This window comes from Xenopus tropicalis, chromosome 6 (genome assembly GCF_000004195.4).
Source record: "Xenopus tropicalis strain Nigerian chromosome 6, UCB_Xtro_10.0, whole genome shotgun sequence".
Lineage (NCBI taxonomy): Eukaryota > Metazoa > Chordata > Amphibia > Anura > Pipidae > Xenopus > Xenopus tropicalis.
The window spans coordinates 25,859,353-25,878,924 of NC_030682.2; the positions used below are offsets into that span (position 1 = coordinate 25,859,353).

Sequence of the window (19,572 nt, forward strand, 5' to 3'; positions counted from 1 at the left end):
ACGGTCCTCATCCAACATGGTTTTTCTAACCTGCCCAATCAGTTGCATAGTCAGTACATGGGCCAATAAGATGCCTACTTGGTCGGGATTCTAAAGCTTTTATATGCTCATGTATGGGAAACGTTACTTTGCTAGATCTCTCCCACACACACCTGTTTATTCCCCCCCTCCATAAACCAGAAGTGGCATGAAAATGATTTCTGTTAACCAATACACAACCTGATCCAGTATGTGTTGTATTCAGAGGCCTAATCTTTACTGCTTTGACTGTATTCCACTGGGACCCATGTGTAATGCTGCAATCTGATTTGTCTGGTACATGATGGTACAGTATGAACTAAAATGTCATTGGTCATTGACCCCTTCCTGGTTAGAGGCCTTTCCCTGAAAAGTTTTTTTTTTGTTTTGTTTTTTTTTTTTTTTCATTCTGTGTCCTAAAGTCTGATAGATGGTACAAGTATCGGACCCCTTATCAGGAAACCCTTTATCCAGAAAGCTCCGAATTACGGAAAGCCCGTCTTCCATAGACTCCATTTTAATCAAATAATTCAGAATTTCAAAACTGATTTCCTTTTTCTCTGTAATAATAAAACAGTGCCTTGTAATTGATCCCAACTAAGATATAATTACCCCTTATTGGGGCAGAACAGCCCTATTGGGTTTATTTAATGGTTAAATGATTCCCTTTTCTCTGTAATAATAAAACAGTACCTGTACTTGATCCCAACTAAGATATAATTACCCCTTATTGGGGGCAGAACAGCCCTATTGGGTTTATTTAATGGTTAAATGATTCCCTTTTCTCTGTAATAATAAAACAGTACCTTGTAATTGATCCCAACTAAGATATAATCAATCCTTATTGGATGCAAAACAATCCTATTGGGTTTAATTAATGTTTTATTGATTTTTTAGCAGACTTAAGGTATGGAGATCCAAATTACGGAAAGACCCCTTATCCGGAATACCCTTGGTCCCGAGCATTCTGGATAACGGGTCCTATACCTGTACTGACATTGCAACCCATGGAGGGTGCCTGAGCAGTTTAATTGAATTGGTCATAATGTGTCATTGCAAAAAAATAAATGGACAACTGTTACTTTAAATTAAAAAATATTCATGCATGCATATCTATATATTTTTAGCAGCTTTGCAATTGGTCTTCATTATTTGTTAGTTTTTTTAATTATTGGCATTCTTGTTCTACATCTTTCCAGCTTTCACATGGGGGTCACTGACCCTGCTAGTCAAAGAACTATTGCTCTGTAAGGTTACAAAAATCTGAATACCACCTGTAATGTACGTTATATCTGATAAACACAACCTTGATTGTTAAGGTGGCCATACACGTTCAGATTTTCGTCTTCTTTCGATGAACATTCGCTGATTGATCATATGTTTAAATGCAATGATCTGAAACTAACATTCAGCCTGAAATTGAAAAATAACAAATCGTATGAAAGTGATGTTCTGGAAATGCATTATAGGCCCCCCAAGGATAACGTTAGATACACAATATATGTGCAGATTTTATTGTTATCAGACCGAAAATCTCTCAACTGTCCGATCAACTCCATGGTACAAATTTTTATTGGGACAATTCGGAGCCCGCAGACTGTCTAAAAATTGTACGAAATGTATGTGTATGGCCAGCTTTAATCAACCTTACCAAAAGTCACAAGGCAACTTGCATTTGGCTTTGCATGTCCCTTTTTAAATATATTTCAATTACTAAATTAGGTGACACATTCTTACATGTCCTGTTTGTCTGAAATGTTTTATTTCATGTTTATAGTGTTTTAATTAGCAGGTGTGTCTTCATTGAATAGGCTTAGTCTGTGCGCTGCATAAAACGCGCTGGCCTCCTTTGGTTTGATTTCTCTTACAACAGATCTAAAACCAAGCTCATTTTACTCTCCTGTACATTAGCACAAACCACCACCTTTTTTTTATCTTAATATGGAAAAACTGCTTATTCATACTATATTTTCCCATAAGTGTATTACTTGTCTTCCTTCTGCATTACCTCTGTGTCTAGGAAGTAATTAGGCAGCATTAAGCCGGCCAAAGCTTTTAGAACGCTAGCAGCCTTTAATGTGGATGCATACAGAAGTATATTATAGCTGCACAGTCTTAGTACCAGCGGTTTTAAAAGCTTTTTGTTCCTCTAACTATGCTAGTGCGCACACACACATTCACATATATATTTCCAAAGCAATCGGAACAAACAGATTAACTTAAAGGAATACTGTCATGGGAAAACATGATTTTTTTTTTTTTAACACATGAGTTAATAGAGCTCCTCCAGCAGAATTCTGCACTAAAATCTGTTTTTCAAAGACGCAAACAGATTTTTTTTTTTTGTATTTAAGTTTGAAATTTCACATGGGGCTAGCCATATTCTTCATTTCCCAGGGTGCCACAGCCATGTGACCTGTGCTCTCATAAACTTCAGTCACACTTTACTGTTGAGTTGGACTGATATCACCCCCCTCCCAGCAGCCAATTGGCAGAACAGTGGGAAGGGAGTAAGATAGCAGATCCCGGTAGATATCCGAATAGCTCTCAATAGAAAGAAATCCAAGTCCAACTTGGGACTCCTCCAGTTACATAGGAGTAAGAGAAACAATAGGTTAGCTGAAAGCAGTTCTAATGTGTAGCGCTGGCTCCTTCTGAAAGCTCAGACTCAGGCACAATGCACTGAGATGGCTCCTACACACCAATATTACAGCTACAAATAACATTTGTTGGTTCAAGAATAAAATTTTAAATGTTTCCAAAGCTTTGAGGCAGATTTATCAATAAGTGTCTTGTGTTCTCTTGTCTCGAGTAATTGCTGATCAATATACTAATGTAAAAGTTCTTTGGTTCTGACCATATTTAAAAAGGTCTTAATTATAGTTAAGCATTCATGGTAATTTTTCCAATCATTCCATGCAGTCTCAAGCCATTTCCGGTGACATCTTGAATACTGGAGTTTTCAAGAAATGAAAAAAATGGAAAATCCAGTGACCAAAAATGAGAATACTCCCTTCATGTTGATTTCAACTGTATTTCTGTAGCTCTGAGCTGGATAGCAATTTCAATTCGGTTAGATCATAAATCTCAAACTGGGATCTGCGATACTGGAAAGTCGAACTATACGGTATTGATTGGCACATCCTTCATAAATCAATGTGAAATTCAATTTATTTTAATATTATGTTTAAAAAAAAAAATAACTCTAACCAGACTGTCCCAGTTGATACCTGCTGCATCATCTGCCAGTCTCTAGCTGTGCACATGGAATGTTGGGAGATATTTGTCTCTTGCTAAGAAATTCCTCTACTGTTGCATGTGGAGAGATTTAGCTTGAATTAGAATAAAGCAGGCAGTTCATCAAAAAGATACAATTAATACTTATAACTATGCAATAGTAGCAATAAGGTTGGAGACACACAGAGCTACTAGTAGTAGCTACTTTTCACGGCTACAAAAATAGACAATGCTGATCATTTGCTGATAATTGTCTCTACGTGTGTTTTAGCAGAGGCAATTCTCTGTATTGTCTATGGCAGGGTATTTTCTGGCGTTCAGTAGCTCTGATAAGTAGCTCCGTGTGTTTTTCAACCTAAGGGCTGTGGCACATGGGGAGATTAGCATGCCATCCCATCAGCGATTTACATTTTAGGGTGAAGACACACGGAGCTACTAGTAGCAACTACTTGTCACGGCTACTAAAACAGACAATGCTGATCATTTACTGATAACTGTCTCTACATGTGTTTTAGCAGAGGCAATTCTCAGTATTGTCTAAGGCAGGGGATTTTCTGGAGTTTAGTAGCCTTGAAAAAGTAGCAGCTACTAGTAGCCCAGTGTGTCTTCACCCTTCGCCAGTGGGATGGCATTTCGGGGAGATTAGTTGCCCATGACAAGGGAGATTTGTCGCGCGGGTGCCAGAGCCCTAACAGGACTTTCAAAATAACCACAAGTGCAGTTTTAAACTAGTAATTTATGTGAAAACTTGATTTTCTTGTCTCCTTTTTATATTGGTCCGTAAATAACTTGTGCATTACTAGAACAGCTGGGGGGGATCGCCAGGGGTCGAGCAGCTTTATCCCTCTGGCAGCTTTCAGATTTCGTTGTTTCGTTCCACTGCACTTTATGGTTGGATTATGAAATATCTTTATCTGTTGCTCAGTTCCTGTGTGATGCTGAATGTGAGTTATGGAAAAGAAATAAGGATTGCAGTGATTTGGTGTTGCTGTACAAAAAGCCACAGGAAAAAACAAGATTCAGTTTTAGCAACTATAAAGCTCATGGGGGGGGGGGGGGGGTGCCTAACCAGTGAATTACATTGCCAAGTTTTTTTTCCCAGGGCCCAGTTCTCTTGTAGGCACAAATTCACAAGCCTGGGAAAAAAGGTAAAATTGCTATACTGTGAATGTGTGAGTTTGTGTAGGGGTTGAATTCACTGAGGGGCTGTCCAGTGAAGGGGCCCCTTGCTTTGCTCTTTCTTGTTAGTGGTCTTGTAAAGTTGGGTGTATGTGCCAGTAGAGCACTCACTTTGCATCAGTAGGGAAAGGTTGTTGGCTCCCTACTATTTAACTACAATTCCCAGCAGCCACCTACAGTTGAACAGCTGGAGGGCTAAGGGCTCTGGCACACGGGGAGATTAGTCGCCCGCGACAAAACTCCCTGTTCGCGGGCGACTAATCTCCCTGAGTTGCCTTCACCTGCCATCCCACCGGCGAAAATGTAAGTCGCCGGTGGGATGGCACACGCGGCGGCGCGATTTCACGCAAATCGTTGCCTCGCGAAGCTTTTTCGGTGATTTGCGTGAAATCGCTAAGGGTGAAGCCCTAAGGGTGAAGACACATGGAGTTACTAGTAGCAGCTACTTTTTCATGGCCACTGAACACCTGAAAATACGCTGCCATAGACAAAACTGAGAATTGCCTCTGCTAAAACACATGTAGAGACTGTTAATAAATGATCAGCATTGTCTATTTTAGTAGCCGTGACAAGTAGCTGCTACTAAGTAGCTCTGTGTGTTTTCACCCTAAATGCTGGAGTTTTTTCGGAAGTTAGAGGCCTTAGCCGCCTTTCGTTGCATATGGCCCCTCTTCTCTAACTTCAACGGCTTTTTAAAATTTAAAGCAATTCTGTGCTGTTATCATTGCTCTAAACCTAAAGCTGTTGTGAGAATGATACCATAATGCTGAACCCTCTGAAGGCCACATGTTCCTTATCTGTCCGCAAATTCTGCTTTCCTATGTCACACTGCAACAGCAAGGTCTCTGTTTCTTTTTAGCACCATGCTAAGTGTCTTCCAGCGGAATGAATATAATAAATAGATCTACAAGTCTGTTGTACACATAGACTCTTACCCCCCTCAATCAGCAGCTACATGTTGATGCTGGGAGCCATATACTAGCGTTGGGAGCTATGTTTTTGACACCCCTGACATTCAACAATTTTGGGGAATTGTACAAACACTATTTAAAGGGCAAGTTGATCTTTAAAATAACTTTCATATGTTGCTAGTCTACTTCCATTGGTTCTATCTGATGCATATTGCCAGTTCTCCTTGCTGTACAAGAGTGTTATCTGTGTTGGCACTTCATATATAAATTCCCTTCAAATTCCACTGCCCGCAGTTCATTGATTCTAGTAAAATCCTGTCCTTTGGTTTAGCATAGAAATTCAAGTTTAGAACTGTATGTGCTGGAAGACTATGATTTGATTTGCAGTGCTAGGCCATGGCTTTTTTTTTTTTTTTTTTACTTATGCCCCTTTTTACTTTATAATTACTTTTCCCCTTTATAAGTGTGGCACAATGATTAGCTGCTGGAGTTCTAGGGTCTAGGTTCAGTTACCGCCATGGCACTATCTACAAGGATTTTGTTCTCCCTGTGTCTACATGAGAAGCTCTATTGGGCAGGGACGGATATGAATGGTGATCATACTTGCAAAATATGTTGGTGCTATAGAAATAAAGAATAAAAATAATACTGTAGTTGGGTTTCCAGGTGATTCACAGATCAGTTTTGTTAAGACATGAAGTGTAGTGCTCCAACTGCAAGTTTTGCCAGACACACGGGGCAATAATGTCAGGAACTATTTAACTTCAAACAGGGAGGCTTTTTGTTTCCAGCTGTGTGTGGTATTTTAGGGTCACTGCTTGGGCTCCTCGGCAGTCTGCAGGGTTATGGTGGGAGCTGCTCTCCTGTGCCAGAAACATTCTAGAAATTCAGAAATTTTAGGAATGATTGCTGAAACTCCAGGGACGCAGGAACACGTGTGCAATGCACAGATCTTAGCAGTCATCTGTCAGAATTATGTCACGCGTACTTTTGTTTGCAATAACCCCATACTTCTCTGTATTATCGATTTAGTGACGCTTGCATGCTAGGTGTATTTTCTCAGTAGGTTGCATATTCATTATTATAGTGGTGCCCATGTAGCAGTGTTGCATTCATTGCTCGCTAATCTTAACATTAACTTTTAGTATGATATATAAAGGCCTGTTCTTAGCAGTTTTTCAGTTGGTCTTTTAGTTTTTGAATTATTTGCCGCCTTCTGCCTTTTTAAAGTTTTTTGTTATTGCTACTTCTTATTACTCTCCTCTCCTATCCATTTTTTTGTCACTTACTCAAACCTTCCTTGGTTACTAAGGTAATTTGGAGCCTAGCAACCAGATAGCAGCTAAAATTCCAAACTGGAGAGCTGTAGAACAAAGTGAAGTAATGAAAACAACCAAAAAAAAAACCCCACCAAAAATAAAACAAATATCAATTGCAGATTGTCTCAGAATATCACTCTACATCAGTGATCCCCAACCAGTGGCTCAGGGGCAACATGTTGCTCCCCAACCCCTTGGATGTTGCTCTCAGTGCCCCCAAACCAGGTAGTTTATTTTTGAATTCCTAACTTGGGGGCAAGTTTTGGTTGAATAAAAACAAGATTTACTACCAAATCAAGCCCCCTGTAAGCTGATAGTGTGCATAGAGGCTGCCTAATAGCCAATCTTAGCCCTTGTTTGGCACCTCCAGGAACTCTTATGGTACTTGTGTTGCTCTCCAAGTCTTTTTACATTTTGACAGGTTGGGGATCCCTGCTCTACATCATACTAAAAGTTAACTCATTGGTGAACAACCCCATTAAAAGCTGTGGCTTTAAATGTACTTGCTTAAAAGCTTGTCTATAAAAAAAAAAAAAAGCAGAATAAATGTATTTAAATTTGAAAAGTGTAAGGCTTTATACCACTTTGCATCTAAACTCTAATTTCTGTATACACATTTGATCAAAATCCCCTAAAAATTATGTGACACTTTCATGTCCCAAGTACCTTTAACTCTTTAAAAACATGTGTTTCAATCATTGGTCTGAATGTGTGTAATGGTTTTAAAAGTTGTTTAAAAGGGTCATTACTATTGAAAGCACTGTCCTATTCTCTGTGCTGGGGACACAGGTTATCAAACACCAGCTGATAAGAGACCATAAAGATAGATGAGGTATGAGGGCTTTGTTGGGAGAGAGCTGACCTCTGCTTTAGGGCTCTGGCACACGGGGAGAATAGTCGCCTGCGACAAAACTCCCTGTTCGCGGGCGACTAATCTCCCCGAGTTGCCTTCACCTGCCATCCCACGCGGCGGTGCGATTTCGGGACATCGCCGAAGTTGCCCCGCGAGGCTTTTTCGGCGATTTGCGCAAAATTGCGCCGCCCCGTATGTCGCCGGTGGGATGGCAGGTAAAGGCAACTCGGGGAGATTAGTCGCCCGTGAACAGGGAGTTTTGCCGCGGGCGACACTCGCCCACGACAAATCTCCCTTGTCACAGGCGACTAATCTCCCCTAACTACCATCCCACCGGCGGGATGGCACACGCTGCGCAGGCGATTTCGGCAAATCACCGAAAATGCCTCGCGAGGCAACTTCTGCGATTTGCCGAAATCGACTGCTAGATTTGCACAACAAATCTCCCTGTTCGTGGGCGACTAATCTCCCCGAAATGCCATCCCACCGGTGAAAATGTAAATCGCCGGTGGCATACGCGGCGGCGTGATTTCAGTGAAATCACGGAAATTTCCTCTCGAGGCAACTTTGGTGATTTCGGCAAATCACCAGAGCTGCGTATGCCATACCACCGGCGATTTACATTCTCGCCGGTGGGATGTCATATCGGGGAGATTAGTTGTGGGCGACTAATCTTCCCTGTGTGCCACAGCCCTCAAGAGTCCACCACACTAAAGGTCCCCATACACGGTAAGATCCGCTCGTTTGGCGAGATCACCAAGCGAGCGGATCTTTCCCCGATATCCCCACCTACGGGTGGGCGATATCGGGGAGCTTGAAGTTAAAAAAAAAAAAAAATCTGATTATGTAGGCGGCAATGGGGCAGTCGGTTCGGGGACCGCATCAACGAGCCGACTGGATTTTCTAACCTGGCCGACCGATAGCTGGCCAACCGATATCGGCAGCTTCTATTAGCCCGTGTATGGGGGCCTTAAGGCTTAGGACCTATAGAACGTTTCAGTCACCCGTGACAGATCTCTGCTATCGTGGACGACTAACCACTCTGAAATGCCTTTCTACTGGCAATTGTAGGAGTCGCCGGTGCAAAGGCCTTCGCTTCACCTTGTTCTTCCAAAGTTGCCTGCAGCAGGAAACTTCACGCGATTTTAGAATAACAATACAATGGCCTTTCCACCAGTGACGCCTATTGTTGCACATGGAAAGGCATTTTGGAGCAGTTAGTCATGTGCTATAGCAGGGATCTATTGCGGGTAACTGAACCGCTCCGTGGCTCCTTAGTATAACTGCAGTTTCCCTCTCCAGGAAAGTCACTGCAATGTGCACGTACATTTCTCTATGCACTTAGAAGCTGTTTTCATAAGTCTTGTATTGGTATTGTCAAGGATATGTGCCTAGGCAATGCACATCAGTTTAAAGGTCTGCTGCTGTTGGGCATGTGTGTCCCTGTCCATCTGTTAATTCAACACTGCATGCAAAAATCCCTCAGAAACCATTTGGTTTTTTAGCTAGCGGTTGTATTTAGGGTTGTTTGGCTGCGGAGACTTACCACATAGTTCCTGGAACATTTGTTCCTTCTTTACATTGGTGAGTTCTATGCATGGGCTCTTTTCAGCCGGCTCACTGGATCTGCACCAGATCCAGAGAAGTCATTTGGACTAGTTTATTTGCACTTGTAATATCCTGACAGATTACCCTGTAGGTATATAAGGACTGCGGCACACCTGATTTATGAAAATCTGTATTACTTATTGTTATTGAGTGTTGTTCTCTGTACAATTCCATACGCTGCCCTTTATACTTTACCAGAGTGTCCCATTTATTTAAGTCATGCCACGATTTCTTGCCTGCTTGCTCACAGGCCTAAATGTTTTAGAAGGCCACTGGTATTATTGTAAGTTGCTTCTGTGCTATTTGCATCCTGTACTTGCTTACCAGTGATAAATTGTGTATTATCCTGTCAATTTCTGATGGATGTTATGCAGCCATAGTATCCATTTGTTTAGTGTTCTCTGGCCATTAAAAAGGAATATTAGCCTGCTTATATACACTGAGCTTTTATGCAGTGTCATTCTCTTGATTTACTGACCTATTATAAGTATGTATGTTGATTGCTTTGGCCCCAGTCTTGGCTCGCTCCCTTTATGCTTGATGAATATTGAGTTCTAATAAGGCAAGAGAAAGCTACAGTTAGCACTGTACAGTTAGCAGTTCTGGGGAATTGAATCCAGTCTGCAGTTGTCACTGTGGACAGATTTTGTCTGTAACATGACTGAATTAGATTGTAAGCTTCACTAGGCCAAGGGCTGATGTGAATGGCGAGTGCTGCATAATATATTCGCAGTATATAAGCAAGGACATATATTGTATGGGGTGCCCTAATGTTTGTTCTTTTATACTGATAATATGCGGCCAGTGGTATTGGGTATGGCAAAGAATGAAAACTGAAATGTTGCATAATGAAAGGGAATTTAATTCTAAGTAACATTTCTAATATATTGAAAATAATATAACCCCTGTTGTAAAATATAATGATAAAGAGGAGTTTCATCACCATTTAAATGAAAAGTAACACTAAACAAATCTTAGTATTCTCAATGCTTTATTAGGAAATACCTGCTAAAACTTGGCTTCCGGTCATTTGAAGTAAGGCGATACCGGGAAGGAAGGAGCAGCATCCACTTTGCGAGGATCGATTGATCTAGCCTAGCCTGACTCCTTCCTATACAGGAGTATATACTGTACATAGTGGATGCTGCTCCTTCCTTTCCTGCTAAAAAATGTTAGTGTTACATTTCCTTTAAAAGCACAAGGCCAAAGGCTTTGCTTTCTGTTCTTTACATCGCTGGTTCTGATTGTTTGAACATTGTAACAGAAGCCATCACTACTCCTCCTTGCAATACTCTGCAGAGAATAGAACTGGCCCGATAGAATCCTCTATTAGCAGTGATTTTAATAAGTATTAATTTAAAATGTAATGCTATTTGTGAAAGTTGCTAAGGAAGTTATTGTCTATTGTTATACGAATTATGTTTTTCATTATTCTTTTAATATTCTCAGCAAAGTCATATTTATGTAGTTTAGATTTGATCTGCTCATACATAGAACTGATTTGATTATTTTACATCCGGAAACAAGAGGCCACAAACCTATGGATAAAATCTAATCTTTAATTGGAGCTGTAGGTTCCTCTTTAATTTCCTCCTAAGCCTAGAATGAACTCCTTCTCATGGTATAGGTAATGTACAATAGATAATGGTGTGTGGCGGGATTCATTTGTCAGTTTCACTCGTGTACACACATAAGTGCACAGTCTCTCTGACAGAGATGCAGCCTTGCTTTCTATGAACAGGCCCAGTGCACGTGTTTATAAGGATGCCAACACACAGTACATGCCCCTCCAGCCCACACTGTGCATTCTAAAGCCTCTCAGATCAGCTGCAGCCTAATCTCCTAGCTGGCTGCTATGTGCTCCTTGCATGCCATGGCTTTATTCCTTCCCCATTTAGCTGGGACTGTAATTACTGGGCAGCTTTTCCTAAGCACGTGCCCTCTGCCCATGGTAGGTACAGAGCCGCAGCCTGGCTATTTGTGGATGGCATGCTGGGAATGCCTTGTCATATTTTGGGTCACCTGAGATGCCTCCTTTTAGAGAAGGCAACTGAGGGTTTCTGGGTTAGCGGTTACACATTTGTACAGAAATCTGAACACTTTTTGCCCTGCAGAATAATTAATAATGTAAAAGGGCCTATTCTAAGCAACCGTTCAATTGATCTTTATTTGTCATTATTTTTTAATTTGCCTTCATCCAACTCTTCTTCAGTTTTTACATAGGGGTCACTGACCCCAGCAGTCGAAAAAACGTTGCTATGGGAGGCTACAGTTTTATTGTTACTTTTTGTCACTTATCTTTCTATTCAGGCACTCTCCTCTTCATAAAACAGTCTTTCATCTAAACCACTCCCTGGTTGCTAAGGAAACTTGGACCCTAGCAACCAAATAACTGCGGAAACTCCAGACTGGAGAGCTCCTGAACTGAAAACGAAATAGCTAAAAAACTTACAAATAATAACATGAGGACCAATTGCGTTAACTCAAAGGTGAACAACCCCTTTAATTATGTGCTTTTTAGCCCTGTTCTCTTGGAAATGTATAAAACCATTTTATGTAAAGGGGTGGTTCACCTTTTGCTTTCATTTTTACTATGATGTAGAAATTGATATTCTGAGACAATTTTCAATTGTTCCATTTTTTAAAAACATTTTTTTTATTTAGCTTTGTGTTCAGCAGCTCATCCACACAAACTTTTTTTTTGCATCATAAAAAAACAAAACGCAGTTCTAAGCAACTTTCTGACATCCATTAATTAAAAATTTACAATGGTTGCAGAGTTGTCTGTGTAATTGCTGCTGAAAGCATTATATGGCTGTTTATGTTCTCAGTGTATCATAAGCCGTCTGACTTCTGCTACATTGTATCAAGGGTCAGAGCTGCTTTCAGCGGCAGTGACATTTACATACTCATTTCAAATCATTGTAAAGTTTCAATGTGTGAATATTAGAAAGTTACTTTTGTAAGGCAAAATGTTTGTGGGCTTACTTCCCCTTTAATTTGGTTTTTGCTGTATTGTGCTCCTGTTTTTCTGTAGTTGTGTTCTCTGTTCCTTTGTGAGTATTCCTGGCTTCTGCTGGCAGTCTCCGGTTGTTCTGCTATGTATGGCTGCTCACCAGAGACGGCAAGTGTTCCTCCCACCCCACAGGCCCAGAGACAAACACTAGTGCGCTCAGCCAGGTTGCCATAGAGACAGAATGCAATGTGATCAGGCCATTAGGGAGCTGGTGTTTTCTTTCTACTCCGAGGCCTTGCAGCCTGCCAATTGATCCGAACAGCTGGAAAGCGATCACAGTCACCTGAATGTTTCTTCTTATGAGAAAATTTGGACACTTGCTGAATTATTTCAGTGCAGATCCATATATTTTCTCTCTCGCTAAGATCTACAAACTGTGGGCATCAGACCTGGCAATGAAAGTCAATTATACTTGTTGCCATGGTGATAAGCATGGTGTTAACTTGCCCTTTATGTATATCTTCAGTGCTAAATGTTGCAGCTACATTGGCTATTTTAACTGTTTGTTTTCCCTCCCCCCACCAGCAACGCCTGTATTTATTAAAGGGCCACTCTCAATTGTTATTTCCCCTGAGGATATGTGTAATGAAATATTTGAGAAATGGATGTACAGGTATCTAGTGTCCTATTTAATGATGTTTAATGATTTTTTTCCGCTATAGTAAGACCATACCTTGTTCTTGATGGCAGCAAAGCTGCATAAATCCATGTTTGGCAAACCAATCATTTTGATTATTTTTGATATTTAAATGTTTATTTTATTTGTATTTATTTATTTTTTGCCAGCAAGTGTTGTGATCCAAATTATCATCCTGTTGCTGGGATTTTCCTTGCAGAATCTGCCTTGTAGAAAGTCATTGTTTACAGCTTTATCCCATAATTTTCCATACATTTCTTGGGAGTCCTCCTAACATTCTTGTCTTGTGATAAATGACCTGCATTTAACCACCATGTGCTGATAAAAGCTGCCGACTCAGTCGATCCTGAGTCTTTAGCTTATTGGCCTGTGTATGGGACCCCCTGATGGGTGAGGGCTGCATTGGCGCGTTGGCATGATCCTCGCCTGATAGGTCTCTGTATGCCGGCAGTAGGTGGCCAAATTGAGCTCCAATCAGATTGTTTGGTGACGTCACTAAAGAAGTGGATCTTTAAGTCGATGGCCTTCTTTAGATGCTTTCTCAACATATCGTAACTCTTACTATAATTATTCTTGTTTAGTGTTTTTGTTTTTGTTTTTTTTTAAAGGGAAATTATTAAGGTGAATGTTGGCTTCAAGCTTTTTTACACCTTTTGCAGGACTCTGTGTTTACAATTCCATTACAAGATGGGGTGGGGTGGGGGGTGTGAGTTGGCATTTAGTGATGTGTGAGCGACATTGTGCCATTGGTGAGAAAAACAGGACCATAAATGGCACTTTCCATAGCAGGGCCAACATGTAGAATATGTACCCCAGGAAGCTGACTGAAATACACCTGTGCCTCTCATTGACTTGAATGGCAAGTGCCTGGTGTGTTGTGAGCCGAACAGACTCGCAACTTTGTAAAAGCTGCTTTCCAGTCTCCGCAATGCTGTTACATTTATATGTACACTGTTACTTTCTCATACATAAAGCACTTTGCATTGGAACAGGCAATGCAAACAATGGAAATATAAGCTGCTCGCTTATTCAGTTTTCTCTGAATTCTGCTCAGTGTGCCCCATGTGGCATTAGCCTTTGGGCCTTAAGGTACTCTATTACTTCTGACTGTCCCAAAACATTCAAATATACAGGTGGGTTAACTGTCTAGTGATGAAAGTGATCAATCATAGTGTTTATATGATAGTGGTTGTAAGTTCCTCTTGGGCAGGCACTGATGTGAATGATGAACTGGCTAGTTGTAAGGCTAGTAATGGGAGCTGCTATATTACTTGATTAAAGAAAACAACATTTCTTAGACTTCAAATGAATGGCTTGTTTTATCCATTATCAAGATGTCTTCGGCCTTGCCTTATGGTATCAGTAGCTTATTGGTCTGTTTATGGGCCCCTTCCAATGGCCTGCCAGCCTAATATCTGGCCAAAAATCCCATATCTAGCAGCAAGGCATGAAAAGCATGTCTGGTGGTGATGTCAGCATGTTGGTGCAGTCCTCTACCAATAGGCCTGCATAGGCCCTGTACATGGGTGGCCAAATCAGGCAAAGATCTGTTTGTAATATGGCCAGTTTTAGTGTCTATAGAATTTCTCACTTGTGCAAACAATATGAGTTGGCAGTAAACCTAGACCTCCTACATTGCTGCCTATTAAAGAAAATCTGTAATTTACAAACATGATACAAATTCATTATACCATTACAACATACCCGTATGGAAAGTCTTTTTATTATTCTGTTTTACAATTTTTTTTTTTTTTTAAATAAAAATAAATTTTTACAGGGCTGCATTTTTGTATGGGCCTGCCCACAGATATGCTATGGCAATGCCCGCTGAAGGCTTGCTCAATGAAGATTGTTATCTGGGGACAGAATTTGCAGAATGTGGACTTGTTTTCAAGGGGGAGGGATAATGAGCAAGAGGTCATGTTGGTGAGCCAGTTCAGCAGCTGCTGGCTGAGTGGAATAGTAAGTCAGGGCTTTAGATATGAATTAATATCTACATTTCTCAACTTGCCTACTTTAAAGGTTCATTACTCTACATGTGTTTACAAGTGTACAAGTACTGCTTATCCTGCCACACATATAAACTTGTTTTTTCCTTGTCTTTTTATGCAAATCTGTTATTTAAGAAAGAAACACCCTCAAAAAGCCAGTCTTAACAATGTACTCTCTGGTCTCTCTCATAGATTTCTAAAAACAAAGATGGACAAGAGCAAAGTGAGATGGTATCGCCGACGGAGGAGGAAGGCTTCTGCTGGCCTGGCCCAAAATCTGTCGCTCTTCGAAGAGCGTCCGAGGGATTTGGTTTTACTTTAAGGCACTTCATTGTGTATCCCCCAGAGTCGGCAGTTCATACGACTGTGAAAGTAAGTGCGGTAATTAATTGGTTAATAATGGCTTTTTTGCACAACACTGTGGAGTATATTGCCTATTTATAAATGTTTGTTAAAATTATTAATAATAAAAAATATCTGTACAGGCGCTGTATTTGAGCCCCAGCATTGTGGCATATAAGCAAACACTGAATGAAAACATTTCAGCCTGTTGTAGAATATCCAAGGGCCTTCATATCTGATCTTACATTGCATGGAGTCATGTGTGCTACTATTGTAACTTGTGCTAGAGTAGGGTAATGACACTTAGGGCTGTTTCGAGCAATTTTAAGTAGCTGAAGAAAGCGTCACAAAACTTAACCCATAAACATGTATTGAAATGGCCTAAAAAGTGCTTGTGCCGGCACCTGCCCGGTGATCGCTGCCTGAGAAACATTGGCACTTGGCAGGCAATTTCAGTCCAAGTCTGGGTAGGATTTTCAGACATTTTGCTGCTGCTGTTCTTGAATAGTTACATTCAAAGGACCTATAACAGCCTTGGCACACAGGCATTTTGATTACACCTGCCCGCCAGATGAGAACAGTAGCGGTCGAAACATGCCTGTAAAAGAAGTGGTTGTCCTCCAAGGTCCACCTGTTCTTCATTTGTCTGTGCCCAATATGGTGGTTATCATTCATTACTATCCGGAGTGGTGACAGGCAGATAGGGGAGCTTTGTTTTCTGCTGGTCGGCAGGCAAAAAACTTCCTGTGTGGCATGAGCACTGTTTGTCCTGTGCCCCTGATGCTTATCTGTATAGAGGAAATTCTCTGTTTACAGAGTAAGCTACTCTGCTTCTTTTTTACATTTCTCTCTGTAATAAATTATTGTTGGGAAACTGAAAGTGCAGACAGTTTGCAGCGTTACTGTACAGCGGAGATGTCTGTAGACACATGCCTCTAACGCTGCATTGCTGTTACTGAGCCAAGTGCAAAGACGGCTCCTTCCCCGATAAGATGACCTCCACGTCTGAATACTTCCACAGTTATCTAATGAATGCTGGCATTACAGGCATGTGAACTCTAGTTATTTAGCACCAAGGACAAGCTCTGGCAGCTCAATTCATTTGTTTTGCAACCTTCTACCTATGATTATTAGGGTAGGTCAAAAATGGAAAAGGTGTGCTAATGTTAATAATTTCTATGTTAGAATTTAGGCAATAACTTATCTTTTGGAACATTCTGATGGGAAAGGATGAGGGAAGGAGTTGGCCTACTATGAAAAGGAAGGATTGGGGGGGGGGGGGGGGGTGGTGGTGTGGTTTAGTAAGGACTGCTTGATGCATTCTTGACGCTGGGGAGCTTGCAAGAGATGAAAGGGAAGCTGACACCAGAAATTTAAATGTCTCAGAGGCTTTTACTCCTTACAAAAAGCATAAAGATAAAGAAAAGATTTATCAACTCTTCCTTGTAACTAAAGCTGTCCATACATGTACTGATAAAAATCAAATGAAACCTAATTTGGTACAATTTTCAGGCTGTGTGTGGCTCCAAATTTTTGTCCCAATAATTTTTGTACCGTGGCGATCGGTCGTTTAGTCGATCAGCCAGCTTAGAAAATTTCGGTCGGCCTACAAAAAAATTTGCGTGTATCGTGTGATATCCTTTGGGGACCTACGATGGAAGTCACTTTCCTACGATTGGTGTCTGACAACTATTTCATATTCAGAACATCCTCTGGTTTGTATTTTAAGGACTGTTATGTCTGTTGACTTTAGCTAGCATATGTATACAGTTCTACGCTGTAAAGAGAGCCTGAGAAATTATACAGGCAGAAAACATGTCCACATATATTATCATATGTCTGTGGTTTTATTATCTCTGAGCACTGGTGGGAACTACTGCAGACAGATCTCAAGGATAACCTTACAGCTAGAAAACTCTAAAGCCGGCCATACACACACCGATGATAAGGTTTTGTACGATATTCGGTGCATGTATGGCGGCTCGAAGAGGCGACCGATATCGCAAAGGCTGCAGATATTGATCGTCTCGTCGATCTGGCAGGTTAAAAGATTTTGATGGCACCCGAGCAAAATCTATGTTCAGGGCTGAATTGGCAGGTGGAGGTAGAATTTCTATTGTTTCAATCTCCATATTTGACGATTCAGCCCTGAATGTCAGTGGAGGGTGGGAACGATCGTTATTGCTACGTGTATGGCCACGTTTAGTGTCCTCCTTGGCCCCCAGATGACTTCAGCTGTGGAGCAGGGGGGACAGTCCAGGCTACCTCTCAGCAGCTCTACATAGGTCTCCAGGCCCGGATTTGTGGAGAGGCCACAAAGGCCCGGGCCTAGGGCGGCAGAAGTTTAGGGGCGGCATGCCGCCCCGCCGCAAGAACATTTTAAAATTTTGCTCCCATACGGAGCAGTCGGGACCTCTCCCCACTGCTCCGTATGGGATTTAAAAGGAGCGTTCACGCATGCGCAATGGGGAGCTGGCGCGTAGCGCATGCGCACTTGGAGGGCCGCGTTTGCGCATGCGCACTGGGGGGGAGCGTTCGCGCATGCGCACGGGGGACTCCCACAGGGGCGGCCTCGGGGCGCACCGGATAGAAATCCGGCCCTGTAGGTCTCAAGGCTTAAAAGGGGTTGTTTGCCTTTGAATGAACTTTAGTATGACATATACATTGATATTCTATGTATATGTGTGTGTGGTTTTGAAATATTTAGCTTTTTGTTCCACAGCTCTCTGGGTTGGAATTTCAGCAGCTATCTGCTTGCTAAGGTAAACAAGGCCCTAGCAACCAGACAGTGGTTTGAACAAAAGACTGGAATAAGAATAGGAGAGGCACTAAAAAGAAAGATGAAAAAGTAACAATAATAATAAATCGATAACCTCACAGAACAATAGTTGTAAGCTGGAAAGATGTTTAAGTGAAAGGAAATAGAAGAGAAAGAAAAATAATTTAAAAACTCTATATTAAAAAAATAAAAAATGAAGACCAGTTGCAGAGTTGCTAGGAATAAGGCATTCTGTAACATACTAAAAGTTAACACTACTTTAGCTCACTCTTAACAACGTTCTGCAATTCGTGGGCAGTTGGAAGCCTCACTATGCAAAGGTTCATAGATCATTATTAGACTCATTCCTTGCTCTGAGTCAGTGTCTCCTTGCCCTGTACTTTCCCTATACCCTTAATGTAGCATTGCTTATTGCTGTAGTGCACAGTAAGAGCTTTGTATATCCCCAATGGCAAATCAATACTTACTGCAGAAATGTTCCCTTCATGGTTTACCACGGAGATGGAGGTAACTTTTATTTGATATCCTGTTCACGCTGTGCACCACAGAACAAAATGACAGATCATTTCATTGGAAAAGGGTTTGCTATTGATTTATTTAAATTGAGCAATATGTTAGGATGCCGAGAGTCAATTAAAGCAACAGTAACACCAAAAAATGAAAAATGAAAATGGTAAAACTTGTGTGTCAGAAACACTATTATTAGTGTATTAGTTTATATAGGCAAAGCTACTGTGTAGCAATGGGGGCAGCCATCCAAAAGTAGAAAAGGCACAGGTTACATAGCAGATAACAGATAACACACCATTGTATTTTACAGAGTTTATCCGTTATCTATTATGTAACCTGTGCCTTTTCACCTTTTTATACAACTTGAATGGCCTCATGGCTACAGAACAGCTTATTTATATAAACTGTAGCAGTGATTCTGAAGCAAACACACCAGTCTTTCCAGTGCAGGGCAACAATACATTATAGTTTAATTACTTTATAACACTTTCATTATTTTGTTGTTACTGTTTCTTAATAGCGTTTGCACCAATGGAATTTTTTTCCAGGTTTATGGAAGTTCCCTATGTTGTTAGATTGGAAAGATCAACTTCAACACATTTGATCGATGATCAGACATCTCCATGTCTCAGTGCCTCAGCCAATGCAAGCAATGTTGAAGATCCCAATCAAATTTTGATTTTCCTTTACTTAAAATCTCAAGACCAATGAGGAAGGCTTGGTCTGGCACTCAACAAATCTATGTTGTACCTTTTAAAATGTGCAAGCTGGTGTAGTGAAGCATTCCATAGAGTGCCGAGCTGGAAATACCTGCATATACTCCTGCCCACACACACAGGGATAAACAGGGAGAATACTCCTCAGCATGGTTATTGCACGGTTAACCAGACTACCCCATCTGGTATGAGTAATTATGCGTGACACTCAAGCATGCATCATAGAAAATGCCTGCCAAATTCGGACTGAACTCTTGGCAGTACTATTTCCCCAACTTGTTTTTGTGATTTTTTTTTTTTTAAATTCTCCCTCTGTAAACCATGGGCAGCATTCTTAGTGCTTACATCCTGGGGCAGGAAGGCCCTGCATTGTATGAAAGATAAAGGTGATTTATTGTGGATGTATGGTGATCCTTCTCATTTCTGTGTATACACCCATCTTACAAGTGATAACCC

At 41.1% G+C, this 19,572-nt stretch overlaps 1 protein-coding gene across 4 annotated transcripts in view; it reads left to right on the forward strand.

The window, feature by feature from the left end:
• arhgap21 (Rho GTPase activating protein 21) overlaps positions 1-19,572 on the forward strand; it is a 90,640-nt gene that overhangs the window by 18,668 nt on the left and 52,400 nt on the right. For all 4 annotated transcript variants that reach the window (XM_018094500.2, NM_001097292.1, XM_031903149.1 and 1 more), the window contains 1 exon segment: positions 14,962-15,141. In XM_018094500.2, coding sequence (XP_017949989.1) covers positions 14,962-15,141 — 180 coding nt within the window.